We start from the raw sequence: 26,048 nt of genomic DNA, 5'->3' as shown, positions 1-26,048 counted from the left end.
TGAAATCAAATTTTTCGAAATCGAAAATCACGCCATATCTTTCCGATTTTGCTGTGATGTAGAAATTTTCCATTAGTTGTTCTCGAAATAATTCAATTTAAACCAAAATCCTATCAAATAAAGTAGTACTTTCAATAATTTCCCGTCGATTTTAATTCAATTTAAATACGTTCAATACTACTGTATAAAAATATGAAAGGCAAATTCAAACAAAAAATTTGGATTCAACGCCAAATATACGGTGATATTTGATTGCAATGCAGCTTTATGTTCACTTGCATTTTGCAAGAAATGCTTTTTTTCAAAACGCTACGTAATAATTTCTTGCTATCATCACTATTTCGGTAAAATATAAAAATCACATGGGCAACTCTTTCGGATGTTGTTCTGAACGGTGCCATTCCGCCGTATCTCAGTTGCCATGGAAACATACCTACTTGTTATAAACGTGTTCACGCTCAGCTACCTGTTGAGGCCTTGATCTTTTTTGGACCACCGTGCACATGTTTATTCAGGTGAATGGTCACAAGAAGGAAAAACATAAATATACATATTATTTCAAACTCAAAAAATAATTCCTTTTATTCGAGATTTTCAAAACACTTCCATCAAAAAATCAACTTGGTTCTCATACAAATCCGGCACGTGCTATAGGTAAACTGTGAATACGCACATAATTAATAAAATCGTGAATTCGATTCAATACAACATCAATTACAATTCAACGTAATTCATAACAGTCAATTTTACAGAATTTGAAGAATTTTGTAAAAAATTTCTAAATAACCATCAATACAGTAGTAAAATTATATAAAAACAAGAACAATATATCAACAGATATAAATTTTGCAGCGGGATGTGCGACGCACGCACAAGTCTTAAAAAATACATAACAACGAGTATCTTAAAAAAATTCCAGCTTTCATCGTCACATCTAGCAAACACAATATTCAGTCTTTTTATCTGCTTCCGTTTCCTTGCATTTGTTTAAGTAATCTCGGGTCTCTTATCTGCTTGGGTCGTGTACAAACTGTAGAAATATGACCAGTACGTAAACAATTATAACAAATCGGGTCTTTTGTACAACGTTTCGTGGAGTGACCGTTTTCTCCGCAATTATGACAATCCGCCTCTGGCGGCGCTGGCCAATCTCTATTAACCATCGTCGAAAAAGAATACCTAGGCGTATTTTCCGCGTAGCCACTGACAATATTTATCCCTTTAGGAAAAGTTACTCGTTTTTTCTCGAGATGATGCGAGCTCTCTTCTCCTGATGAATGGGATTCGCTTAAAGATTTCTTCAAAATTGATTCGCCAATTAGCTTAGAGCTGGAGCCTACAACTGGCCGTTTGAGAGGTGGAACTTTGGTAAAATTGACGCTAACTTCTATGGTTCTAGTAGTCTTAATGGGAGGAGGTACAGGTGCAATTTCCCTGAAACCATCATCCATCGTAGCAGTAGGAAATTCAATACCGTCAAGGATCTCATCCACACTTCTATGGTGTTCATCACTGGAGTTCGGACTAGTTCCATTTTCTTCCATTTCTTCTGTAGTCGGCTCATCCGAAACAACCTTATTATCGATAGGAACGTTCGTAGTTTTCGCAGGACTTCGAAGAACGGAAGCGATTTCTTCTCTAGTTAAAAAATCTCCTCTATTTTTCGCGGTAACTTTAACTTTAGGTTGTGTACGTGTTTCAGCAGTTCTTTTAACCTGCACAGTTTCAATGGCTTTGGGACTAATAGGTACCTCCGGAGATTTCGCAGGACTTCGATGAACAGTAGGCTGTGGACGTGTTGCAGGAGCTTTAGGACTAACAGGCACGTCCGGAGATTGCGCAGGACTTCGACGAACAGTAGGTTGTGGACGTGTTGCAGGAGTCTTTTTAACCTGGACAGTTTCTATAGCTTTAGGACTGGCAGGCACGTCCGGAGATTTCGCAGGACTTCGATGAGCAGGAGCAACTTCTTCTTTAGTTAAGAAATCTCCTCTATTTTTTGCAGTAACTTTAACTTTTGGTTTTGGGCGTGTTTCAGCAGTTCTTTTAACCTGGACAGGTGGAGTAGGATACAAAGCTTTCATTCTTTCTCTAGCACTGGCCAGTTTTTTGGTAACGTTCTCCCTGGCCTGCTTGCAAGTCGGCTTACTGTTGACTTTATCTCGGTTCTGCTTACTGCTGACTTTTTTCCTATCCTGCTTGATCGCAAGCGCGATTAAACTCTGCTCGCGACAGACATTTTTCACATTCGGAGGTAGATCTGATAGTACAGACGTTGGACTTTTCTGTAAATCTGAATCATCAAAAGGCGATTTCTCCGGCGATTTTTGAGAATGTTCCGAGTCCATAAAAGACTGATCAATCGTGTCAGGTGATTCTGATCTAATTCGTTTTCTGCGTCTACCACCGCCGACGCTTTTGTTAGGAAGAGGCTGGATGATCGCGATTTTGGCAATTTTTCTAGTCAGGAGGGTTTTATGCACGAGGTGGGCTTTCTTCGTTTCGTCCGAATTTGATGGCGACGAATCGTTAGAGTCATTTTCGCCAGGTGGAGTTTTATAACCATCGCTGGAATATTGTTTGTAGGGTTTTGACCATCCTTTATGCACGTTTTCTTTGACGGATTTCGAACCTTCGTTGTTCATGTTTTCAACACCTCGGCAGCTTCGAGGTTTCGATTTTATGTCTGGAGGAACACGTTCTTCGCTAGATTTAATTTCATCATTGACGGTCAATGCGGATGAATCGTTGAACGACGAGTCGCTTTCTTCGTCAGAAGAATAATCCATAATACTTTGTAGCGCATTAGAATATTCGAATTCTTGTTCTTTAAATGGCATCGTAGGAGTTTGCCTTAGCAAACCATTCATTGACGAGGTAACGTCTACGAATTTTGGCTCAATTTTCTTCAATATTATTTCTGGATGTTTTATAGGTATTTTAATTTTGGTAAATGGATCCGGTTCAGTTCCATTCGTTGGAATTGTCGCTGCATCTTCTAAAGGTACTCCTACTTCAATTTCCGAATGGAGATTGGGTTCAGATTTATTCGATGAAATTTTCACTGCATCTTTTATAGGCACTTCGATTTTGGTAACCAGGTTACATTCAGTTCGATTCAATGGAACTGTAGACTGATCGATTGAAGATGGAACAACTGCGGTAACATGATGATAAATCGCTTCTTCCGTTCTGCTCGGCGATACTGACACATAATTTTTTTCTTCCACATTGAGAGTCGGCGGGGTTTCTTCAGCTGGAGTCGCGGTTTCATTAGCAACTTGCTTGTATTCAGGAGTCGCGGTTTCATTGAGAACTTGCTTCGAGGCGGTGGACTCCAGCTGAGATGCGCAACTTTCGATCTGAACATTGCCTTCGTCGTCGCTCAATTCAATCACTTCGTCTTCATCTTCCTCCGTGATGTCTATAACTTCGACTCGATGATTGATAGAAGAGAGGTTCTCATCCTTTGTAAAATACAGGGAATGTTGTAATTTAAATTAGTTAATCGTTTCACAAAGCACAATCCGAAAATGTAAATAAGATTCTCACTTCCGGCGTCCAAGCAACACATTCCAGCATGTATCCACCATCTTCTATTGTTGAAGCTCCTAACGCAATACGATCTCCGGCTCGGAGTTTCATCCAACGATGCTTACATATTCGAGAATCATTAACGTAAACTCCCCATTCACTAATCTATCCAGAAGAGGCAAGAATTGTTTAAAATTAGATGCACAACTACATACAATATACACTTAGAAACATAGAAAAATATTGCAATAAACTATAGCAAGACAGGACACTAACATCTTTAATCTCCGGCACGTCATTGAGAACAATTTCAGCATGAAAGCGAGAGACTTTTCTAGATGCAGGAGCGGTGATTAATTGATTCGAACTATGCCGACCGATTTTAGTAGTCTAGAAGAACAAAAAAGCAAACAAACACACGAATGCAACTAGTATTTAGGCTAGGTATCTTAAAAACAGAAATAAACACACTACTCATCCATTGATTAAACTATTGCGCAGTGATCGTATATAAATTATTATTTACCTCGGGTGGTCGCCTAAGTTTGCAAATGTATGACTTCGAATCTTTGATCCCGTACATGGCATTTATCACACATTAAAATTTAAAACCTTGAATTGCAAAGAACCATCATCTAAAGCGTTGAAAAAATCACAATTCGAACAGCAAATTTCAAATTTTATTACGGGAATCGAATGTGTTTTTATTTTTCAAGATGGAGTGTTTACTGCAGTGCTTAGCGTATGTACGCGGGTCGCGGATACACAGAAACTTGCATCCTCTCTCCACGTCCGAACAAATAACACAGAACAGAATTACGAGAATGACGTTGTCTTGTAGACTGGTAGTCGGTTGTTTGCCCTTGTGTGTGGGTAATATACAGGGTGTTCAAAAATGTAGGAACCCTAAACGGAGTTTCTAATTCTAAATGTGAATTTTGTGGATTCAAAAATATGTTGGCAACATTGCTCAATCTTCAATTGTGATTGTTCTTAAAATTGTTCTTTGCACCAATAGGACATGGTCTGAAGTTAATCACTGTAGCTTTCACAGTCGTTATTCCTTCCAAGCAGCCCGATATTTTTCAACACCTTGTATGTACTGGGCGTGGTCTGAACTTGGTCGGCGATCAACTCCTCAACTCGAAATATATTAATATTTTCCCTACTTAGAAATAACAACGAAATGATGACTTGATGAGCCAAGTTGAAAGATTTCAAATGAATATACTATGTACATACATGTAGTACGACGTACGAGAAACAAAATCATGCAACAATTTAATGAATATTTTAGTTCCGAGTACCTTCCTATGATGATTTAGGTATAGGTACTACATGTTCATGTACATATTCGATGAGTTCTTCAACACCTATTGATTCTTCTGCTCGTGTTAATCACTTTCAATTCAGCTTCTTTGAGCTCTTCTATGTTCATTTCTTTTTTCTTCGTCAATAGTCATTCGTCAAGATATTGTTTCTCTTCTTCATAAGATTTGAATTTTTGATCAAGAATACCTAGCTAAGCTAAAGAAATAATTGAAGGAATTAATGAGAAATTGAACATCACAATATAAGTAGGTATCAAGGCTTATAAAACCGGTTTCATAACCTTGATCTCAGTCTCACCCATCGAAAGGTCGAAGTCTTTTGAGCATAAAATAGATAGGTACTCAAAGGTCAAAGTACAGAATTATCAATATAAAATACGTAGGTAAGTAATAAAATTCAACATATTATGTAGGTACATCAACAATTATTCTTATAAAAATATCATCATGAAAGCACAAATCAGATAGGCGATTCAATTTTTATAACCTAAATTGCACAAAACAGCACTAATTATTATCAATAAAATCAAGACTATCCACACAATGTCGCTTAAAATTTCCAAAAATTGTTTTGCGAAGACGCGAAGTTCTTTATTTTTGTTCACTTCTTTTTGATGGTTATCAACCAATGATTTGATTGGCTGGCTCATTTCATTATTTTTTTGATTGGACGAATACAGGGCCATCGGCCAATTATCTACAAAAAAACAATTTAAGACTAGTTGACCCGTTGAAATTGAAAATATTTAAAAAATATCATCATTGCTATACCTATCTTGAAAAATTTTGGGGGGAAAATGTCGTATTTCTTCCGTTTTTTTTTGTATACTGAAAAGTGAGAATACGAAAAAATGTCCACTTTTAAATGAGATAAGTTGACTACAGAAATATTTCTTCCCTTTTCTCTCACTATTCTACCCCTTGTCCTTGTCCAATGTGGTACCAGTTGAGGCCTACAAAAATAAATCCCAGGATTAATGAAAATGTAATATGAAATCAGCCAGATTTTTAGGAAATTGAAAAACACATTCGAGTTTAATTTCTTGAATACCTATGCAGTTTCACTCGTATTGGTACTCGATAGTGAACATTTTCCCGATTCTGATTGTTCCTTATTTCGAAAGGGAAAATGTTAGGCGGAAGTGTTGCCTATTTTCAAAACTAAAGGAACAAATGCCCTTTCAAGAAATGAAATTGAAACGACTTTTTCCCAAAATTGCAAATTGCCACGATAGATTTTGAAAAAGTTCAATTTTAAATGGTGATAGAAAAAATAGTGTATCAATAAGAGAACAACTTTTTGCTTAGGACTATTTGAAAAGTAATCAAATCTTGAACTTACTGGTGGGTACACTTTTTTCAAACTTTCTTCATCAGTCTTGAGTCCTAATAATTTTTTAAATTCCAATTCCAGTCCTAGCCCAAAGCTTGTCCTAATGAATTCAGTATTTGTTTCCTCAAGTCATATTTTTTATCATTTTATTTAAAACCGATTAATGCTTTTGAAAATTTGAAACTAGATAAAAATAAGTCGAACCATTCGTATAAAAAATGTTTATTAAAACAAAAGCTTGAAAACTTAGGAAAAAAACCTTCGAATAACCTTATACATTTTCATCAAATGTTAGTCATTATACATTTAAAAAATCCACCATATTCGTTTATTTAAATGGAGAATGAAGTCTTCGTTATTGACAATATACGCGAATAATTTCCGTAAGAAAGAATGACTATCGTCACATATTCCGCCGTTGGCGGAGATAAAATATCAGCAACTTTGTACAACAGAAAGATAAAGGTTTAAAAAATCGTAATTAAATTCAATACAAACGGTGAGAAACCTGGTAACGTGCCTTCATTGAAGAAGAGACAAAGTGAACGACCTTTTCTCTTAGATAACTTCATGACTACATTCAATTCTTGATAACATATCACATTTATAAAAGCAACTGTGAACACTAAAAAAAAAGTACAAGATTTATATAATGTATAATTACACGATCGTTCAAATTCAACCCAAAAATTCAAAATCATCGGAGCTATCGGACAGATCGAGCACTGAAAAAAAAAAACAACAAGAAAAATAAAAGGTATAAAATCACAAGATGAAAAACGCGAAAAAAATTTCTCTTACCATTGAAAGAATCCTGCGGATTTGTTGTAGTACGCCAGTGGTCGCGTTCTTCGCATATTTCAATTAACGGTTGATTCGTTGTACTAAGTAAATTCTCTTTGATCAATTCGCACAATGAATCGAATTCTGATTCAACTCGACAAAGGAAGCACTACGAATGATAAAAATAGTAAGTTACCTACGTCTATATTCGTGGCACGTACACGAGTTGAACTATGTACATGTATGTATGTAGATGTACTCACAGCTGCGACAGAAGGATCCATTTGTACAAGAGGTAGACGACTGGCATTTTGGCAATGATAAGTACAATCCGTTTTACGTTCTTGCTCCTTTTGTTTGTATTGTACAGAACCGAAAGGCTGAGTTGTATGCGGATCTAAAAATATGACTTCGTTTCCTATAACGGGAATAATTCCATGTTAATAATACGCCTCGTAATACACGTTCAAGAAGTGAAGAAATCATCATTTACCCACGCATCCGATAAAATACAAAGCATGATTTGGTTTACCGCCAATTATGCCGAGAGATTGCTGAAATGTGAAACACGCCTGCAAAAAATGGAGTTTTAAAAGGAAGTTCAAATTCGCGAAAATCAAAATTTACATAGAATTACCTTGAACGCGTTGAAATAGATAGGATTGATATCCGTAATACCAAGTCTTAAAGGTATAATGAGAACAAGCGGTTTCCACGGAGAATTGCTCTTTATTTTTGACTTATCACTTGTACTTTCACTAAACAGATCAACGTCGTTTCTGGACGTTTGTCTGCACAACCGTTCTATTGAAAAGAAATAATTTAGAAATTCCTTCTATTCGACAAGTTAGGTTAGAATTGTATTCACGTTTTGATACTTACTGACTTCATTGGTAACCAGGACATTATCTAGTGCAACATGTAAAACAATCGAATTCCATTGATCATAAGCAGCTAATTTTCTACAAAATTTAGTCAGTTTCAATAAACTATTTTAAATTTGAAAACTAGCACGAAATTAAAATGCGGTTACTTCAAAACTTGAGCGATTGTATTTGGTCCAAACCACTCGCCAACCTGTTTCCCTTCGCTAGCACCAGTCAAGGCAATCTGATGTATTGAATATGGAACGCATCTTACATCCTCGAACAGACGTATAATTCTTAAATATGTCTCATCTTTGCTCGCCGGAGTCCATCGCCATTCTCTGCCTGGAATCAACATTTCACCATTATGTTTTCTTTCCGATAAAATCGTACCGATCATTTTCAAGAAATTACGTACCTAAATGAAGAAACAATAGTGCTTGGGCGATGACCATTTGACCGCATCGTAACATACATCCCCATCCTTTATCACTGGTGATACCAGTGTCACCGATGGATACGAAACCTTTTCTATACGAGAACCATAGCCTGGATCTTATATCCCTTCTGATTTCTTCCAATTCTGCGAAATTTACATAACAAAACAATGCATTGTGTTTCACTTTCAGAAGCGTGGGTGTTACATCATAACAATACCTTTAATAGCGTTGTATTTCTTTCCCAAAATCCATACTGGATCTTTCGTATGCGGAATGTCGTCTGGTTCAGGTTGACTAGTAGATTCGTGAGTTAAATAAGCTTCAAACATCAAATCCATAAGAAAAGAGCGGAGAGTCGGGAAGCAAGAGACTCATATATGACAACAAACACGCGATAGATAATGGCAAAAATTTATCGTATTTATTTACGAAACGAGCGTGTAATGAAAAGAATTATTAAATAAAACTCCAACTGATCTAATCTTTGCGAAAAGAAGAATCTGCCAACGAAATGTAATCACGAAATCATCATGAGTCTGTCTTTCACAAAATTTTGCTATTATTGTGTTGATGGGCGACTAAAGAAAAGAAAATGAGCACTGCAATGGTGCCACTTTGAAAGCGTGTCCGTTTTTCTGAGGAAGTCTTTGTGACGTCATATTGTCTGCGTTGATTTCAAATGATACATTACTTCAGCGCTGTCGCTGATTCGTCGTTTGAAATTTTCGACGAAATGAATGCTTCACATTATGGCAACATTGCAGTACGTACTTACTCCGTTTAGTATTTAGACGCCAATTCAAACTTCAAGTTATCAGTATATCGAGCTTTTAGAAAGTTTTTCAGAGTGTTTTTTCAATTCTGGTTCTTTCTTTCATCTGTAACTCAGAAAAGCGAGCTTCACCTCAAAGCATGACAAACTCACGATCTTCATCAGAATTGGAATAACCTGAGATTTCAGTGTTCTAAAACCAATTTCACATCTAGCCAAAACACTATACTCTGATTGGTCTTCTCGTCTCACAGTACTGTTTGCTGATTGGTTACCTTAAGCAAAAATAAAACAAAACAAAAGGGAAAACAATTTTGGAAATTTATCACTCCGCGTTCGCTAACTTAGGTAACATTTTTCTCTCGTTTTCTGAAATTGAAATCGTAAGTAACTCATTGCTTTACGCTGTAGTTGAGCGTTTATATACATTTTCCAACTATTAATGTGTTAGCCACCACCTTTTCCCATAATTTTCCTTCGTATATAATAGTTTAAAAATGTATGTAATTCTTGCTGAGTACAAAATTGAAATTGAATAACTCATTTTTGTTCACCAGCTTCGGTATGAATTCCCGCGAATCAAACTCTGCCCCGAATCTGCATCCATTCGCCGATAATGCTGTTTTAGAACCTGCAGAAGAAATTTCGACCGAAATTTGTACCAGTGATGCTTCCGCCTCTACATCGACAATGGAATCCAGCCCAGCTCCTTACAGTTTCACTGTTACTACGGCTCGTAAATTGACGAAATTGTCGAAAGCCTCGAAAGGTGATGCATTTTAATTTTCTACCGATTTGTATATTTTACTTATATTGTTCATTGTGGAAAAACATATCTTGAAAATTTTCTATTCGTCGATGAGCTAATTTCTGAGGTATTTTCAGATCGCCTTTTGAAGAAAATTGAGGAAACTTGGAAATTGGTCGAACATTACATTAAGAATCATGTAACCGAAGAATCTCAATTCAGAGAAATCGAGAGAATGCTCGATAACATCAGAGTAAAATTATTGCGTATGTCTAAAACATCTCGAAACAGATTGCCCAACATTAAAAAAGATCGTGTGGTGAAAGGTCGTAATAACAGACAGAACCGAATGTTTGCTCCGGTAAGCTAAGCTGTTGAATTATTTTTATGATGATGGTTTTGTCAACTTCTTGAATCATGTATGTTTCACGTGTGGTTCTTTTTACAGAAAAAGATGCAGAGCTCTCGTATCCGTAGTCGGCGTGTAGAGAGATCCAATTCTCGCTAAGTGAAATCTTATTGATGTGCGCTACCTACTTCCAACTTGAGAACGCGCGGTGCACTAAAGAATCGAACCAATTCGTTGGCGAAATTATCGGCGGTTTATTATCCTTCGTTGCATTGGCTATTTTATTGAAATTCATTGAACGCGGAGTATATTTAAATTAATTTTTATCTACTATAACAATACAACTATGCGTAATATATTGTTTCTTAAGTGTATTTTATATTTTATTTTGTGAATAACGAGAGAAAAGTGGTGGAAAAGAGTACATAAATGTTGGGCTAATTATAATTTTGGATATACGCATGAACACGGAACCATTGAATTTTTTTAGTTCTTCAATCTCGAATGTTCAGTGTAAAATAAAATTTCTTCATAATAACATGCATTCGTTTGTGATCCATTTTGTTTTGTGAAATACACTTTCAAGGAAAATCTGTCGGAATCAGCACTCTACGTGGAACGTTTTCATAGTTCATGTCGGAAGAGTGCCGATGTTACAAGCCTAGATTTGGAAAAGTCAGCGAAAGCACAGATGACGAAAATTGGAAAATTGCAAATTACTTCACGCGCGTCTAGAGTCTGACGGGCTACGAAACGTTCCCGCCAATCACAGCGCAGGGTTATGTTTATCACCGTTATCACTGACGTTCAAGTGTTGTATTCATTCTCACAATATTGAAAAAACAAAGTAATTTAGGTGTAAATGGACGTTTTGCATATTATTTTAAATAAAACACTGTCGCAATGCAGAAATAAAGTACGTACAAGTCCTAGGTAGCTAACTAGCTATTCAGATTAACTTTATCATTCAGCACCGGCAGGCGGCATTCCCTGGCAAGAATGAAGTAATCTGATAAGAAAGAACTATCAATTATCACACACTCATGTATTTTTACTATTTTTACAAATTAATAAGATCTCATCAGTAAATTCAATACTTGACATTTCAGCGGAGAAAAATGAAAATCAATGAGTAAAATCTGGTATCTAAATAGATAGAGTCTAGAGATACGTAGGCTCACGCTAGTTATGCAGCTAGCTAATCTGTACATTCATTTTCACTAGCTCCAACTGCAAAGTATTTCTTTTTGAAGTTATCGATCTCGATTGCTTTTATTGATGTAATTATCGTAAATTATGATGGATTTGAAATGAAAACAAGAATGACTTTTCCTTTTTGGTATTCATTCAGTAAAGTTGTAAATGTAAAGTTACAGTACTGTCGTACGTAGGTTAAAGATTAGATTACCAACCAATTTGAAGAAAAAAGTCGTTTAATTTTCTGTTTTAATTAGTAAAATCGCAAAAGCTCTTTATTATATCGTATTTTCAACGAAAAATAAAAACTGAAAAAATTTGCAAGTCCATAGAACCGCCCCTCTGCGCTGTGATTGGCGGGAACGTTTCGTAGCCCGTCAGACTCTAGACGCGCGTAATAACTTCTTGAAATTCAAACGTAGAAAAGCAACTTCTAGACATTGGAATAATGAAATCTGAAGTAGGGGGAAAAGCCCATTGTCCATTAGGTTTATGGATGGAGAAGAAAACTTTTACTTTGATGAGCTTTTATACGTTTATTGTAGATTGGAATCGATCGAGGTTGAGGAGGTGCTCCAACTTTCGCGTAGAGTAAGTGGGGGAGGGGGTTGAACGAACCGCTGAACTGATAACAAATGATAACACTGTGATGAAACACACAGTAACTGATGCGAATTTTCAATCAATTTCTTTTTAAAAAAATGTTTCGTTTGTGATGTTTTTGTACGTTTATTTCAATTATTACAATCCTTCGTAATGGCTAAAGTGTTGAAATTCGGCCGGTGGGTAAGAAATAACTGGAAAAAGTCGGTGTTTTTTTCAGTCGCTTGTTACTACGGAGGAAGCTTCATAAAAACAGAATTCGAGTAAGAACTTCATTACACATCTTCAATTACCTACTGAAAGTTTTTTCTCGGTTACCTAATTAATGAGAATGCATTTGTGTAATCTGTCTTCAGTAAAAACTCTTTAGTGCGACAGTACAGTAAAGAGGCGGTCAAATTTGGAGACGTTTCGTTACCAGTGTTTCAGTCACCTCGGCATATTTTGGTCATATTGAATCCAGCCGCCAATAAGAAGTCAGTATTCATTTTTTTTTCTCAGTTTTCGGATTTGTACAATAACAGCTATATTGATCTTTTCACAATTTTCAGGAAAGCTTTGAAAGAATATGAGAAATATTGTGCTCCTTTGCTGCACCTTTCAGGTGCAAAGATTACTTTATTACAGTCATCCGATGAATACGGTTTAGTTCAGTTAACTAAAGCTATATCCGAAGATGTTGATGCTGTTGTTGTTGCCGGAGGAGATGGGGCTATATCAGAAGTACATATATGAGGAGCGATATTCCAAAACGCCCTATGTCCATTTTAAAAAATTAATTTTTAGTCTGGTAAATTGGCTATTTAGGCGGGTTTAAAACTTTATTTGGATGGAGTTATGATGTTAGGACTGTAGCTATACACTTCATCCACCAGATACCGCTAAAAAAAATTCAATAAAAATGGACAAAGTGCGTTTTGGAACACTTTTTATTTTTAAAAACGCAATTCGAAAAAAATGCACTAAGGGCGTTTTGGAATATCGCTCCTCATATCAATGATTCGTGATTAAATTCAAATTGACTAAATTGGTACTAAAAGAAATTACCTCTGTATTTGTACAGGTGATCACAGGAATATTTTACCAGAAAATGAATAATTCCCTTTCGTTAGATGTACCATTGGGAATTATACCTGTCGGTCGAAGTAATACTATCGCTAAGAAATTATATTCGGCGGGCAATTCGACGGGTAGTGATGCTTTGGATAGAGTAAAGTTGATGATGGATGCTACTTACTCTATTGTCAGAGAGCTCACATTTCCTTCAAATGTAATTGAAGCTCAAACCTTTGGAGAAAAGGTAAATTCGCTGATGAATTAAAATGTATTGTTCTTACTTGCCTTCTTCGAATGAAATTAGTATTGTTCTACAGGAGAGCACTTTTAAACCGGTTTACACGCTAGGTCATTTACAATGGGGTGCTCTAAGGGATGCTCGTGAAAAAATGGATAAATATTGGTACTTCGGAGGCTTCAGACAATACGCCGCTTACGTATTCGGTTCGAACTTTAATTCTCCCTTTGAAATGAAAATCCAGTTCACGCCCCCTTGCTCTGGTTGCTCGAAATGCTACAAAGATCGATTCGACAAAACTCAAAGAAAAGAGAAACCAGAAAATAGACGATGGTGGCATGCTTTTGTGCCTCGAACAAGCTCTCGAGGTGAGTATTTAACGTTTCTATATCAAATACCCAGCTGTAGCTGTTGTATGTGATAAATTCTTCCGTTTCAGATCCAAAAATACCAATCATCAATTACGAAACTATTCATAATGAAAATTGCGACAAAATGGAAGAAAAATCCATCAATTCTGTAGAGTTGATAGTATCTCCTGAAATACTTGATGGCACTCCATCGCTTCGTGTACAGATTGGTAAGCAAACACGTTAGATTTAATTTATAATTTGGTGGAACTTTTGAGTAAATTTTCCGGTTATATTTTCTTTTCAAGGTCCCAAATCACTCAGTTACACGGATTTTGTGAAAGAGGGCTGCTCCAGAGAACATCCTGCTTCATCTGCTTTGAAAAATGACGAATTATATGCACAAAATTTATACGTTATTCCGAACGAATCGCAGGAAGAAAACAGTTCCAAATTTTCCATTGCAGGTGAAATTTATGAGACAAGTCCAATTAAAGTTTCTCTGCTACATAAAGTTTTACCCATGTTTTCTCCTTCTTAATATTGTTGTTTCTTTTTTCTTTTTTTTATTCGAAATATAAGATTCGATTAGTGAATTGATTATTGAACTTCTATTTCCTATAATCGGACGTGGCTTCAGGTCAGAAATACATACAAAAGACGCGATGCATACTTATGGAAGAAATTTTAAAAAATTATCCATTTTTTTGTTTAAAATTGAAAAAAATAAGCGTACTTCCAGTTCAAAAAAATATTATTCTAAAAAAGAATCAAACAGCTCAACTTTCTCTGACACCTTTGAAATAAAATCTGAAACGTTCCAGGCTAAAAAAAAACTAATACCCAACTGAAGTAAAATATTTAATAATATTTCGGTGAAATATACAAAACTGTAATTATAACAACGCACAAAACAATAAAATTAAATTAATATAACGAATTCGCACAAAAAAAGTATAACAATGTAATCAACGTAAAAAAATATACCTACATCGTGAAAATAATCTGAAAGAAGAAAAGTTCGAAATATTCACAACATATCAGTCACAATAGACAAAAATTATTTTACCGGAATTGTAATACTGATTTCACAAATGTAGTTTGAAGTACAACAATAATCCCGAAAAGCTCGATACAAATAAGAAAAAATTAATCAATGAGTATGAAAGTTGAAATATACGATTAAAAGCTCTAGAAGTGCGTAATAAAATAAATGCATTTTGAATATTCCAGAGTTGATACCAACCGTAGATTAGATACATTCATTTCAATTCCAATAAATATTTCTAATAAAAACTCAACTCTGGGATAAAATAACTTGTTTAATATTATAAGGTAACTGTTTTTCAAATTACAGTATTACATTTTAAGTATTCTAGATATTTTTCTATTTAAAAAACAACAATTATTAACGCAACTAGATGCATGTAGTCATATCACACCCGCGAAATGCTTACTCATTAATTACCGTGAATATGCGTAAAAAAGGAGGGGGGGAGATGTTCCAAAAAAGCATTTAATTAGCTACGAATAAAGTTAACACGATGGAATCTCTAATCTTGATTTTCCATTATTATGAAATAATCGAGAAAAATATTTTGATCTTTTTTTGATACACAGAGTAATTTCACAAGTCATCAATGAGGTAGATAGGATTATACATTTTGAAGAGTTTCTCATCATTTTGTATAAAAAGCGAGTTTTACAGGTTATAAAAATTATCACAGCGATTTGAATAATTTGAGCCGGTAAATTTTTGATAAAAAATTATCACAAAAATGCGATATTTATTGAAGGGAAATGAAAATTATTACGAAATAGTGTCCATATAAAAATACCTTCATTGTTTATCTATGGTTTGAAAAAACCACTCGGTAAATCTACGAAGCTGTTGAGCTGCGCTCTGGGATTCTTGTTGCAGTCTTCTGTTTTCGTCTCTCAACGAATGCACCTCTTGTTCTAGTGTTAAACGAAGTTGGGTCTCTTTCATTAGACGGTTTTCCAATTCGGAAAGATATTTTTGAAATTGTTGTTGGATATTTTTCTTATTCCTGTCACCAAAAAAAAAAAAAAAAGTAGAATAGAATTTCATTCAAGATATTAACCTATCTGATTTTCAAATCCATTAAACTTACTCGACTCCGGGAGTCATGCTGAAATGGAATTCATCCGAGCTATCGATCCAATGAAAATCATCGTCGGTTTGATTAGATGATAACAAAGATGATGAGTTTTCTTCGTTGGCAGTCTGTAACATAGCTTTAGTAGCCGTATCGACTAAGCTCGGCCAATCCATTTCTTTAGTATCCGGTAACGGAAGACACGGTGGATCGTGTTTCGAATTTGAAACATTCGTTACACGAAGAGATAATCTATAGCAAAAAATACACTTTATTATGATACAGAACCATCTCAAGTGTATAAAATATTACGCACGAACCTTTCTTCTTTCGATAAAACGTTATCTTTAGGCTGCGACGACGTCGAGCCATTAAAAATGACCGTAGCTGGTCTGGCAGTGGTGACGATGACGGAATTAGAAGCGCAGCCATTTTTCAAATTCGCTTTCTGAGGCGTTGAAATATTCTCTTTCGATTTGGTTTTAACGCATTTATCATCTTCGGTGGATGGATCGGTGGAGTATTCGTTTTGAATAATCGAATAGTTTCCAGATTGCTGAGATGGTTCGCTGATATCACAATTCTATCGAGAATTCAAATTAAAAAAAGAAACTCAATTAAAACGAAATTAAGTTACGGGGAAAAATTAGCGATTATAACTTACATTATCTTCGGTAGCGTAATCTGGATTAATTAATTTCATGAGATCTTGTTGAAGTGTACTCGACGTAAGATTAGCGCTATTTCTATTCGAGGAACGCGAACCAGCTCCCGGTCTAAGACGCGGTTCACCCGTATCTTTGAGACGAGGACTGTTATTCCTACTACATCCATTCGAACTACTAGCATTGGATTTCGTTACCGTCGATCTCAATTTTGGCGACGCGTTTCCAACGCTATCGATGGATAGTTCATCTGAAACACGATATTTATTTTTGTTAGTTGCTCCAATAAACGAATGAAATACTCGTAAGAGATGAGTTAGGTACCTTCGCTTGGTGGGAAAGCTTTTTCACTCGTTGAACTCGTATCGGTCGAATGACCATCGCTGGCTGATAACGTTTTCAGCGTTTCCGGTGGTAAACTAGAGCTCATCTCTGATCTCGTGCAGTAATCGTCGACCTGAGGAGTCAAAAGGCATTATTGGATTAATTACGTACTCTTCGAGAATCAAAATACGAGTGAAATGAAATTTATAATAATATCTACTTTTAAACTAGGATGAGGCATTTTCTGTTCCAGCTGCCTTCGAACTTTATGACTACGTTCAGCTTTCATCAAACACGTTACTTTTTCACCGGTAATGAAATCTCTGGATTTAACGTAATCCAAATCCGAATCGTTGGTCAATAGTACCGGCAACGAGTACGAAGAATTAACATTTGAAAGAGGTAACGAACTATTCATCTTCATTTTCGTATGAGACGAATATTTATACGGCATTCTATTCGAATTGGGCGTCACCGAAGATAGTATACGAGCTGGTAACGGAGGCGGTGACATATTGTTTCGTACGTTTGTCGGCACACCTTCCGTATCTAGAACATCGTACCAACTATCCTCTGTCGTCTGCGCGCTCGATATGCTGTTCATTAAAGACTACGAGAAACCAAAAGAAAATAAAATAAATACCGTGAAAATTAAACGACAACTTTCATTGTATGAAATTCATGTATGCAAAATATGCATTTACCTCGCCGCTGCCACTTCCGCCAACACCACCTCCGTTCATGAGAACGTTGCAATTCGGCGATATTTTATTAGCGTTGATATTTGGACAATTATTATTGTTGACGGCGTTAGCGTTCAATTTGTTATCGTTACCGTTGAATGATTTATTACTGCTGCCAGTTCCGTACCCTGAACTGTTACTGGAACGTGGAGGCGAAAAGCTACGTTCGTACCTGAAAATATAACAATTATTAGATTAGAAAAATGGAACAGAAGTAAGGTTTTGAATATTCAAAGATTATCGACGAAAGCGAGCGAATTCGCGAGAATCGTCAACTCATGTCAACTCCGATTGAGCTAAAAGCTGGCGAACTGAAGGAGCATGCCATCCACATCTCAAAACCAAATTGAGCTACCGAAATCGACTTTGATTTTCGGTGAATTTTTAAAAATGACGAAAGGTTACGAAAATCCTGGATTTTTGCTCTCACAGACAGACGAATCAACAAAGATCGCTTGAAAGTGCATAAATATTGTATCTCGATAGAACGTAGAAGCGTTTTCTTACATTTTCTTGTGCTTTCCTCCTATCACAGGTTGCTGTAGAGAGGCTGGATTATGCAATAATAATTTTTGATCTTCCGGACTAGAACAACTGTCGTAATCTTCTTTATCGTTAATTGAACTATATTTACAATTCTGCACCGAGCATCCTCTGTAAAAAGATTCATAATCGTTAAAATTATTCAATACTATTGAATTTCAGACATTGACACAAAAGTGATTTTTTTTAGTTGGAGCTTTGCAACATGCAGCATTTTAAGCACCCCCCCCCCCCAACACTTCTAAACCTGTTTTTCAGCGCTGCAATTAGACAGTTCCAACGGAAGCTTTCTACATAAAAACGAGTACGAAGATGAAGAAAGACGATTAGTTTTACCTTCTCGGAGCACCATCCGGTAAAGACGGTATCACAGTGACGGTGACCATCAACGAAGTTTTCAACAAATCAACCATTTGATCATGAGTCAAGGTAGCCACAGCAACTTTGCAAATCTGTCATAATTATGCAAAAAAAAAAAAAAGGAAAGAAGATTCGCGTTAATTATAATCGTTTAAATAAACGCGACAGATACGCGGAATATTTGTATACGAACTTCAACTAATCTGGCTCCTTGGCGTAATCCTGCTTGCCACGCTAGTCCCATCGGTTCCACCTGAGTTACCACGCCGTCTAGTTGAACGTGAAAGCCTAGTTGTCCGACAGCGTTACGTTTCAACGACAATTCTTGCGCCGCTGAACCCGAAGTAACTGATCTTAATCTGACGACTACTTCCATTAATTCGTCTCGGTCTCCACTTTCTCTCATATGCATAGTGACACATTCACCTTCGTGGTAGTATAATCGTAGACTACATAAACGAAGAAAAAATTACGCATTATTTTACGCTATACTACCTATGTATATTAATCCCATATCGTACACACATCGAAAAAGTCGAAATTTTACTATACCTATTCGTCTGCGTAGACCATCCCAAAATGGATTTACACGGCGTAACGAAAACTATATTATTGGTGCTTTCGTCGACTAAAACCAATGAATCAGCCGAAACAGCGAGAAAACAATGAATTATAATTGATTGGTTGCTATCTTCGAGTAAAACTTGCCAGCAAATGGCGCCACGCTGGGTACCGTCTGGAACGAATCTCGGTCTCCATCGTTCTTTTTTCTTACTACTGAATGATATTATGGCTACGCAGGATAAAAAAAAATCATCATTTTTACGGGTTAATGGTCGTTCATATTGCACAGGGTACGAGATCAATAACCTTATCATTTTTTAAGACTTACAAAATTTTTGAGAACTTTCTAACACTGTGTTGGTGGCGTAATTTGTGGTAAGGTCTTTCAAATATGCTTGTCTGGTTCGCGTAGCCATAGTGGCGAATTTATCCGAACAGTGAGCTGCGTTTTCTCCATTTATCACTGAAAAAAGCAAAATTATTAATTTTTATAAGTATGTATTTTGGAAATAACGAAGCAAAATTAAATAAATAAACGTGTTTTTGTAATTCACATTAACTCACCTTTAGCCAATAAGAAATCTGCGAAATTTTTAGATTTATTGAAAATAGCGCCTTTTGGAATTGGAGGACCGAATAATGCTACGTCTTTTGATCGTGTGACCGCAATTCTGAAAATGCAACATTAATTATATTATTGGGAAATATATAATTGAATCGTGAACGATAAAAAAGGTGGTTTGCACGATAGTCATTTGAACGATAAAATGACTATTCTTAACACAACTGTCAGAAAGTGTCCATTTTTGTCAAAATTTCCAAAAAGTGTCCAAATTGTGGTAAAATCGTTAAAAAGGGTCAATCTTTAGCAAAATAGTCAGAAAATGACCATTTTTAGCACAACAGTCAGAAAGTGTCCAATTTTGTCAAAATTTTCAAAAAGTGTCCAATTCGTGGTAAAATTATTAAAAAGGAGCCATTTTTAGCAAAATAGTCAGAAAATGACCGTTTTCAGCACAATTGTCAAAAAGTGTCCATTTTTGTCAAAATTTCCAAAAAGTGTCCAATTTGTGGTAAAATTGTCAAAAACGGTCAATTTTTAGCAAAATAGTCAGAAAATGTCCATTTTTGTCAAAATTTTCAAAAAGTGTCCAATTTGTGTTAAAATTGTCAAAAAGGGTCAATTTTTTCCATAATTGTCAAACAGTCTTGTTCTCGCCAAAATTGCTCAAAAAATCTTGTTTTTGCTAAAATTATCAAAAAATCTATTTTTAATAAAAATTACCCACGTAGGTATCAGAGAGTGTCAACTTTTGGCGAGTTGACCGAAAATTGTCAACTTTTTTCGTCAACATTCTCATGACGTAGTTTTTTAATATATAATAAGTAGAATTTCTGAGAATAATTTCTGCTTCTTTTGCCAAAACCACCAAAAAGCACTAATTTTGCATTGCATGCCTAAAAAGTCCTCTTTTTGCTTTGAAGTTTGCAAAACAACTTCCTCTTCTATTTACTTACATCGTAAAAATCACCTAATTCAGTAATTTGTCGTTTGTTTTTTATTGAATGGTATAGTACATTTATTCCATCGTGCAATCCTCTTTTTTATCGTGAATAAATTGTTTATCTTGCTAACCCCTTTTTTAAAGTAACGGTAAATTGCACCCATTATTATTGATTGTACAAAAAATCAACAAAGAATTAATCTAGTACAAGGCAGTTCGAAGAAAGAAATTAACTGCTTAAATAAACGCTTTCAAAAATGAACCAACTTTTGAAATTTTTTTACGTTGAAATAGGTACTTTCCAAGTATCTAATATTGATCGAAAAACAAAAAAAAATCAGGAATCGCACGAATGGAAAAATAAATAAATAAAATAAAAACAAAAAGACAGGTTGACTCAGAAGTCTTGATGGCGCATGAATTTTTCATTGAAAACGAATGAATAAAAAAATAAACAGAGAACTAGAGACGCGATTCCGTGATTTCAACAAGATTATGTTTCTATGAAAAAATCTTTCAATTCTACAAAAGAAATTTAAAATCAGCATACATGATACAGGATGTCTGAAAGTCACGAAAGTGTTTTTTTCCCGAGAAGTTCGATTAGATTCTGTATTATGAATTTTGAACACCAAAAAAATCTTGAACTAACGAGATGGCGAAGCAGATGGGCTTTGGATTGAAACTAGAATTTGGTAAAAGTCCACAATTTTGATGGAAATTCAAAAAAAATTTTCAATTTGACTTCACTGAACAACCCATAAGAGCTATGCTCGAAATTTTTAAAAAAAAATGTAATGTCGTGTGACACATCATTTTAGAAGTTTTTGAAGGTGCTGAGATGGAATATTGATTTATTTTATAAATACAATTTCTCAGTGTCCCACCTGTCCCATACCTCACTTCACTTAAAAAAAAAAAAAAAAAAAAAAAAAACCAACAGAAATTTATAACATACATTTTCATTTTTAAAAAAAATGAATAAAAAAAACTAACCTATACTGCGTACAATCAGTACACGGATTGATGGCTCTGACGACGATAAACACGTGCTGAAATTGAGATCTGATATTTTTCGGCGTAAATGGCTGCGCGCCGGGTTCTTGAAACACAATGGTGACAATATCATTACCAATATGGCGTTTTCTTAATAACTGCAACATACAAAATGAACACAGCGTTACGAAACGATAAACCAACGACGACGAAGACTAAAAGATTTTTATCAAAAGTCGCCGTCACCCACTTGTTGTCTATTATTTGGTGTAAACGGTAACATGGTAGAAACGTGGAACATAATTTCACAATCTTTGTAATGAGCGTAAACAGAATACAATCCGGTCGAGTCACCTGCAATTAAAAAAAACGCGCACTATAATTAACCATCGGCAAACGACAGGACAGGTAAACTAAACCTACATAGGTAAGGTACCAATGTTGAAGCACCTAGCTCGTGTAAATTATCATAAACAGTTCGGGAAAACGTACTTTTATTATCTAATCCGGCTTTGTACTTGTCGAACCCCTTTAATCTGACTTTTTGACCAATTGTTTCTAAAAATTCGTTAAAAGCCGGTCCTCCATCCTCGTTGTTGTACATTTCTTCTTCAGTCGCTTGACCAGCGCGACAATAAAGCACTCCGATTTTATAATGGCGACTGATTCCTTGTTCGTCCAATTTTAATAACTGATCTTCTACTTGAGGCGTATTCATACCTAATCTTAAACTATAAAACGCAAAAAATCATCACATTTAGGAAAATTCGATCAAAAACGAAGCAGGTTTTTCATCATGTTTTCAATTTAGGTACTTATATGTACCCACCACGATAGTTGTATTTCGGGTATAACATATTCTAGAACTTCTTTGGTATTGATATTTTTAACGCTATGGGAAGGTTTTAAATTTGGTATCGCATCTTCTAGCACCGATCCTCTTAAAGTCTGCAGCTGTTTCGAAACACAAACGCAGATACGATAATTAATAATTTCGTAATTCTCGTATGTATTTCCCCGTCAGCTCGTGAAGTGATCATCCCTAAGGCCATTTCAGCTTACCTCGCTGGTTCGAACGATTAACCGATATCTGCATAATTGCGTGACGCTATTACTACCATTCGTAGCGGTACTGCTGCTGCCACCGCCGCTGTTCTCAGACTGTACCACAGCATCGACCTTCTCCCTTTTGATGCTAATGGCGACCGGACCTAATGATTCGTCCGCTCCGAACCAATTTTGATGATCTGGAAAAAAAATGTACCTATAACATCTCGTCATTCGATTAAATAATACTCCGTTTCCGTTCACCAGCCGTTCGATCCAACAATTGCCGCAGCTAATTTACATTGCAGGACCGAGGTATTATCTTTCCTTTCCCTGTCTATCTGTTTGTCTCTCGTTCGGTTCTATTCTCTTCCTCTTTACCTCCCCATGCGAGTCAGTCATTGATTCCGAAGCGAACTTTAGCCTTCCGGTTATATGTAGTTACGATAAGGAATAATAAAGAAGATCCAGAGGTATCGTTCCGTAACCACGTAGTATTCACAATGATCGTGAATGATGAAAGGAAGTAACAAGGGAAGAAAAAAAACACAGGGGTCATGAAAAATTATCTTTTTTGTCAATATTTTTTCTAAAAGATAAGCATTTCTGTGAATTTACAGACATGTACATCGCACGTAGATAATTTGTTAAGATAACAATTTTATCATCAACACTATTTTTTTTTTTTTTTTTTTTTTGCAAATTTAGGGCTCGTATACTCAATTTTTTTCAAAGAAAGTAACATAAGTAACCAAAAATGCATCGACCTTTTAGTTAATATAGACGACTACTCATACGCAATATTAGGCCACTGGTTATGTCGCCAACTCTGTGGATTTCGAACTGTGAACAAACGCATCTGCTCATGCGTCAGGAAATGTGTGTGTGTATTTGGTTGTTAGTGGGTGGATTAGTGGTGGTACTGGTGGGGAGGTGGTGTTTACAGTTTATACACGCATCAATTCGTGAGGCATGCGCAGATGCGTTTGTTCCAGTGTTGCCAATTTGGCATATATTATGCTAGATTTAGCATAATGAAAACACTTTTAGCATCAAGAAAATGAATTTAGCATATGGCATATTTCTTAGCATAATGAAAATTCATTTTTGGAATATATGTTACAGTTTTGGCATAATTTTTCAAAAAAATTTGGAAAATTATACTGCATAAAGAACAAATTTTTGATTGAAAAATGGTGTTTTACGAGCTGAAAAAGCAATCTGATGATCTAATATGACGAAAAATGTCACAATTCCGTGAATTTTACCAATTATTTAACTATGATATAACAAATTTGTTGAAAATGATGACTGATTTATCAAATATTATCAAAAAAAATCTTTTGGCATAATTTAGCATATTTGAAATGCTCAAAAAATCAATAAAATGACGTCATTTTTTTTACAAATCGCCGACATTTAAATAAAGACTGGCAAGGATCGCTTCAAAATCGGGAAAAATTGAATTTAGCATATTTTTTTCCTCGTTTTAGCATTATTTAGCATATTTTTCGGCTTCATCTAGCATAAAAAAATTTTTGGACTTGGCAACACTGGTTTGTTCACAGTTCGAAATCCACGGAGTTGGCGACATAACCAGTGGCCTAATATTGCATATGAGTAGTCGTCTATATTAACTAAAAGGTCGATGCAAAAATGTGAAAAAAGGCGAACAAAACATTTAAATGTAGCGAAAAATCACCGAAAAAAAACAGAACATCACGAATTGAAATATTCTGGATTCTCATCACAAAAAGTTTATTGGTAAAAGAGCGAGACTTTTGAGCAAATTTGGCAACAAAGTGAGAATTTGGCAATTTCTGACCAAAAAAAAAACAATTTTGGGCGAAAAGCTAAACTTGAAGTATCACTTTTAACAAAAGGAAAGATTTTTAGGAAATTTCTGGCAAAAAAGCAAAACTTTTGAACAATTTTTGAAAAAAGTGACTTTTTGAAAGTTTTTGCAAAAAAATGACAATTTTTAGCCATTTTGCTAAAAACGAGAATTTTTAAAATTTTTTTGACAAAAACTAAAAAGCAAAATTTTGACAATTCTAGCAAAAAATAGAACTTTTTGAGAATCACTCGTAAAAATGGATATTTTTTTGACAATTCTTGGCAGAAAACCGACTTTTGATAATTATTGGAAAAAAAGTGAAGATCTTCAGAAATACAACTGCTGAGAATTTCAGCAAAAAGCAGCAAACTTTTGGGAATTATTGGCACAGCAACTACATTTTTTATTTTTTTCATTACTGTTTTCGAAAAGCAAAAGTTTTTGGCATTTTATAGGTAAAAAAAAAACAAGACTCTCAGTTGTTAGCTAGCACTTTTGGCAAAAAGCAAGATTTTTTATCAGTAATGGAAATGGCGGGTTTAGGCAATTTTTTTTCAAAGAAATGGGAATTTTGTCAATTTTTGAAAAAGCAATTTTTTTCTGACTACTTTTGTCAAAAAGCAAGACTGACAATATTAGATATTGGCAAAAAAATGATGCTTTTTCGAAATCTTTGTCCAAAAAAGCGTCAATTTTCTTCAATTTTTCAGTTAGTTAGAAAATAAGATTTTTGAGTATTTAAAATAAATTGAGACTTTTCGGAATTTTCTGCGAAAAAGCGAGGATTTTCAGCAAGAAGTAAGACTACTATGCAATTTTGTCAAAATGTGAGACTTTTTTGCTATTTTGAGTGTACTTTCGTAAATTTTTCACTTCTTCGTGTTTTAGCATTTTTGTTCTGTTTTGTTTTTTTTTCTTGCTTTAATGTACGAAGACAATATAATATTGAAAATTTGGAAAAAAAACTTTAGTCACTAAAACACTGAAAAAGTAATCAAAAATTACTTTTAGTACTCTCCACATTAGTTGTTTTTTTATCAGAAAAAAAATGTCCATGAAAATTTTAGCTTTCCTACTGCTTAATTAAGAAAAATTAGAAAAGAAATTTTATTCAAAATTCTCAATTTGAGCATCAGAATTTTTCTCAAATGATCTTCATTCTGGGAAAATATCACCACAGATCCCTCAAGCTATATTGGTCTTTTTGCATAATGTGAAAAAAAATTGAATAAAAAAAATTGTTGCAATGTTTGGCGAATATTCCTAAAAAATAAACAAGCCTCATTTCAAGAGAAAACTTTTGCCAACGAAGCTTTCCCTCATAATTTTTGAAATTTGATTTGATCAATGTCTTTATGCTCTCTCTTCTTTCCTAACCCCACTCCCCCCGAATACCTCAAGAAAATCAATTTGTAAAAAACTACTGTAAAAAAAGAGTTTTCACAGAATTTTTCCAAATTTTTAAATGATTGCTTCAAACTCTTTTATTAAACATGAAAAGTTGAGCTCTTACATTGAAAGTTCAATATTGAGTTTTTCAAATTTTAAATACTGACTTTGAATTTCTCATCTGTTCTCCTTAACAAACTGCCCAGCCTTTTAGAGAAATGATTTTCCTTGATTTTTCTTAGTTTTCTAGATCTTTCAAGCGGGAGGGGAGGGGGAATGCATTTAAATTCACCTCTCCATTTCATTCTAAGTCTCTCGTACCCCAAATCAGAGTATTTAATTTAATTAATAAACC

At 35.1% G+C, this 26,048-nt stretch overlaps 5 protein-coding genes across 7 annotated transcripts in view; 2 read left to right on the top strand and 3 right to left on the bottom strand.

The window, feature by feature from the left end:
- Positions 1 to 553: 553 nt before the first annotated feature.
- LOC135836702 (cell surface glycoprotein 1-like) lies at positions 554 to 4,357 on the bottom strand. Of its 2 annotated transcripts, XM_065351683.1 has the most exons (5): positions 4,061 to 4,357; positions 3,811 to 3,924; positions 3,553 to 3,699; positions 1,929 to 3,467; positions 554 to 1,751 (listed from the first exon to the last, which is right to left on the bottom strand). In XM_065351683.1, exons 1-5 carry the CDS (start codon positions 4,115 to 4,117, stop codon positions 960 to 962), a joined length of 2,649 nt encoding a protein of 882 aa, XP_065207755.1. In that variant the 5' UTR covers positions 4,118 to 4,357; the 3' UTR covers positions 554 to 959. The 2 variants fall into 2 exon arrangements, with proteins under 2 accessions (XP_065207755.1, XP_065207754.1); XM_065351682.1 differs by having other exon boundaries at positions 554 to 3,467.
- A 2,047-nt stretch (positions 4,358 to 6,404) lies between these two features.
- Atg4a (Autophagy-related 4a) lies at positions 6,405 to 8,860 on the bottom strand. The gene is made up of 9 exons (XM_065351679.1): positions 8,505 to 8,860; positions 8,266 to 8,430; positions 8,015 to 8,192; positions 7,864 to 7,943; positions 7,619 to 7,785; positions 7,475 to 7,553; positions 7,245 to 7,399; positions 7,000 to 7,150; positions 6,405 to 6,923 (listed from the first exon to the last, which is right to left on the bottom strand). Exons 1-9 carry the CDS (start codon positions 8,623 to 8,625, stop codon positions 6,877 to 6,879), a joined length of 1,143 nt encoding a protein of 380 aa, XP_065207751.1. The 5' UTR covers positions 8,626 to 8,860; the 3' UTR covers positions 6,405 to 6,876.
- A 233-nt stretch (positions 8,861 to 9,093) lies between these two features.
- LOC135836700 (uncharacterized) lies at positions 9,094 to 10,696 on the top strand. 2 transcript variants are annotated; one of them, XM_065351681.1, is made up of 4 exons: positions 9,094 to 9,407; positions 9,617 to 9,828; positions 9,945 to 10,168; positions 10,256 to 10,696. In XM_065351681.1, the coding sequence occupies exons 2-4, from the start codon at positions 9,624 to 9,626 to the stop codon at positions 10,313 to 10,315; spliced, it is 489 nt and encodes a 162-aa protein (XP_065207753.1). In that variant the 5' UTR covers positions 9,094 to 9,407; positions 9,617 to 9,623; the 3' UTR covers positions 10,316 to 10,696. The 2 variants fall into 2 exon arrangements, with proteins under 2 accessions (XP_065207753.1, XP_065207752.1); XM_065351680.1 differs by having other exon boundaries at positions 9,096 to 9,442.
- A 1,175-nt stretch (positions 10,697 to 11,871) lies between these two features.
- On the top strand, positions 11,872 to 14,196 carry Mulk (acylglycerol kinase-like protein Mulk). The gene is made up of 7 exons (XM_065351677.1): positions 11,872 to 12,219; positions 12,313 to 12,432; positions 12,508 to 12,679; positions 13,020 to 13,256; positions 13,330 to 13,618; positions 13,690 to 13,830; positions 13,909 to 14,196. Exons 1-7 carry the CDS (start codon positions 12,110 to 12,112, stop codon positions 14,139 to 14,141), a joined length of 1,302 nt encoding a protein of 433 aa, XP_065207749.1. The 5' UTR covers positions 11,872 to 12,109; the 3' UTR covers positions 14,142 to 14,196.
- Positions 14,197 to 14,448: 252 nt separating this feature from the next.
- LOC135836690 (signal-induced proliferation-associated 1-like protein 2) overlaps positions 14,449 to 26,048 on the bottom strand; it is a 48,180-nt gene continuing 36,580 nt past the window's right edge. Inside the window, exons 5-22 of the mRNA XM_065351665.1 lie at positions 22,483 to 22,667; positions 22,250 to 22,374; positions 21,913 to 22,151; positions 21,671 to 21,774; positions 21,421 to 21,578; positions 19,484 to 19,590; positions 19,248 to 19,382; positions 18,908 to 19,148; positions 18,549 to 18,804; positions 18,332 to 18,447; positions 17,960 to 18,106; positions 17,414 to 17,624; positions 16,930 to 17,319; positions 16,710 to 16,842; positions 16,385 to 16,635; positions 16,041 to 16,303; positions 15,736 to 15,972; positions 14,449 to 15,651 (exon numbers count right to left, since the gene is read on the bottom strand). Coding sequence (XP_065207737.1) covers positions 15,441 to 15,651; positions 15,736 to 15,972; positions 16,041 to 16,303; positions 16,385 to 16,635; positions 16,710 to 16,842; positions 16,930 to 17,319; positions 17,414 to 17,624; positions 17,960 to 18,106; positions 18,332 to 18,447; positions 18,549 to 18,804; positions 18,908 to 19,148; positions 19,248 to 19,382; positions 19,484 to 19,590; positions 21,421 to 21,578; positions 21,671 to 21,774; positions 21,913 to 22,151; positions 22,250 to 22,374; positions 22,483 to 22,667 — 3,509 coding nt within the window. The 3' untranslated portion in view covers positions 14,449 to 15,440. The remainder of the gene's footprint in view (positions 15,652 to 15,735; positions 15,973 to 16,040; positions 16,304 to 16,384; positions 16,636 to 16,709; positions 16,843 to 16,929; positions 17,320 to 17,413; positions 17,625 to 17,959; positions 18,107 to 18,331; positions 18,448 to 18,548; positions 18,805 to 18,907; positions 19,149 to 19,247; positions 19,383 to 19,483; positions 19,591 to 21,420; positions 21,579 to 21,670; positions 21,775 to 21,912; positions 22,152 to 22,249; positions 22,375 to 22,482; positions 22,668 to 26,048) is intronic.

This window comes from Planococcus citri, chromosome 2 (assembly GCF_950023065.1).
Source record: "Planococcus citri chromosome 2, ihPlaCitr1.1, whole genome shotgun sequence".
In the NCBI taxonomy this organism is placed as follows: domain Eukaryota; kingdom Metazoa; phylum Arthropoda; class Insecta; order Hemiptera; family Pseudococcidae; genus Planococcus; species Planococcus citri.
This window is presented reverse-complemented; position numbering and strand designations above follow the sequence as displayed.

What these genes read in the sequence shown, in the direction of transcription:
- LOC135836702 (XM_065351682.1), bottom strand. Translation starts at nt 4,117, where the DNA reads ATGTACGGGATCAAAGATTCGAAGTCATACATTTGCAAACTTAGGCGA. An exon ending in AACTTAGGCGACCACCCGAG is followed by an intron (nt 3,925 to 4,060) that starts GTAAATAATAAT and finishes TTGTTCTTCTAG; the next exon opens with ACTACTAAAATCGGTCGGCA. An exon ending in ACGTGCCGGAGATTAAAGAT is followed by an intron (nt 3,700 to 3,810) that starts GTTAGTGTCCTG and finishes TCTTCTGGATAG; the next exon opens with ATTAGTGAATGGGGAGTTTA.
- Atg4a (XM_065351679.1), bottom strand. Translation starts at nt 8,625, where the DNA reads ATGGATTTGATGTTTGAAGCTTATTTAACTCACGAATCTACTAGTCAA. An exon ending in ACAATCGCTCAAGTTTTGAA is followed by an intron (nt 7,944 to 8,014) that starts GTAACCGCATTT and finishes TAAATTTTGTAG; the next exon opens with AAAATTAGCTGCTTATGATC. An exon ending in GTATTTTATCGGATGCGTGG is followed by an intron (nt 7,400 to 7,474) that starts GTAAATGATGAT and finishes TTCCCGTTATAG; the next exon opens with GAAACGAAGTCATATTTTTA.
- LOC135836700 (XM_065351681.1), top strand. Translation starts at nt 9,624, where the DNA reads ATGAATTCCCGCGAATCAAACTCTGCCCCGAATCTGCATCCATTCGCC. An exon ending in ATTGTCGAAAGCCTCGAAAG is followed by an intron (nt 9,829 to 9,944) that starts GTGATGCATTTT and finishes AGGTATTTTCAG; the next exon opens with ATCGCCTTTTGAAGAAAATT. An exon ending in AGAACCGAATGTTTGCTCCG is followed by an intron (nt 10,169 to 10,255) that starts GTAAGCTAAGCT and finishes TTCTTTTTACAG; the next exon opens with AAAAAGATGCAGAGCTCTCG.
- Mulk (XM_065351677.1), top strand. Translation starts at nt 12,110, where the DNA reads ATGGCTAAAGTGTTGAAATTCGGCCGGTGGGTAAGAAATAACTGGAAA. An exon ending in CTCAAACCTTTGGAGAAAAG is followed by an intron (nt 13,257 to 13,329) that starts GTAAATTCGCTG and finishes ATTGTTCTACAG; the next exon opens with GAGAGCACTTTTAAACCGGT. An exon ending in ATCGCTTCGTGTACAGATTG is followed by an intron (nt 13,831 to 13,908) that starts GTAAGCAAACAC and finishes TTTCTTTTCAAG; the next exon opens with GTCCCAAATCACTCAGTTAC.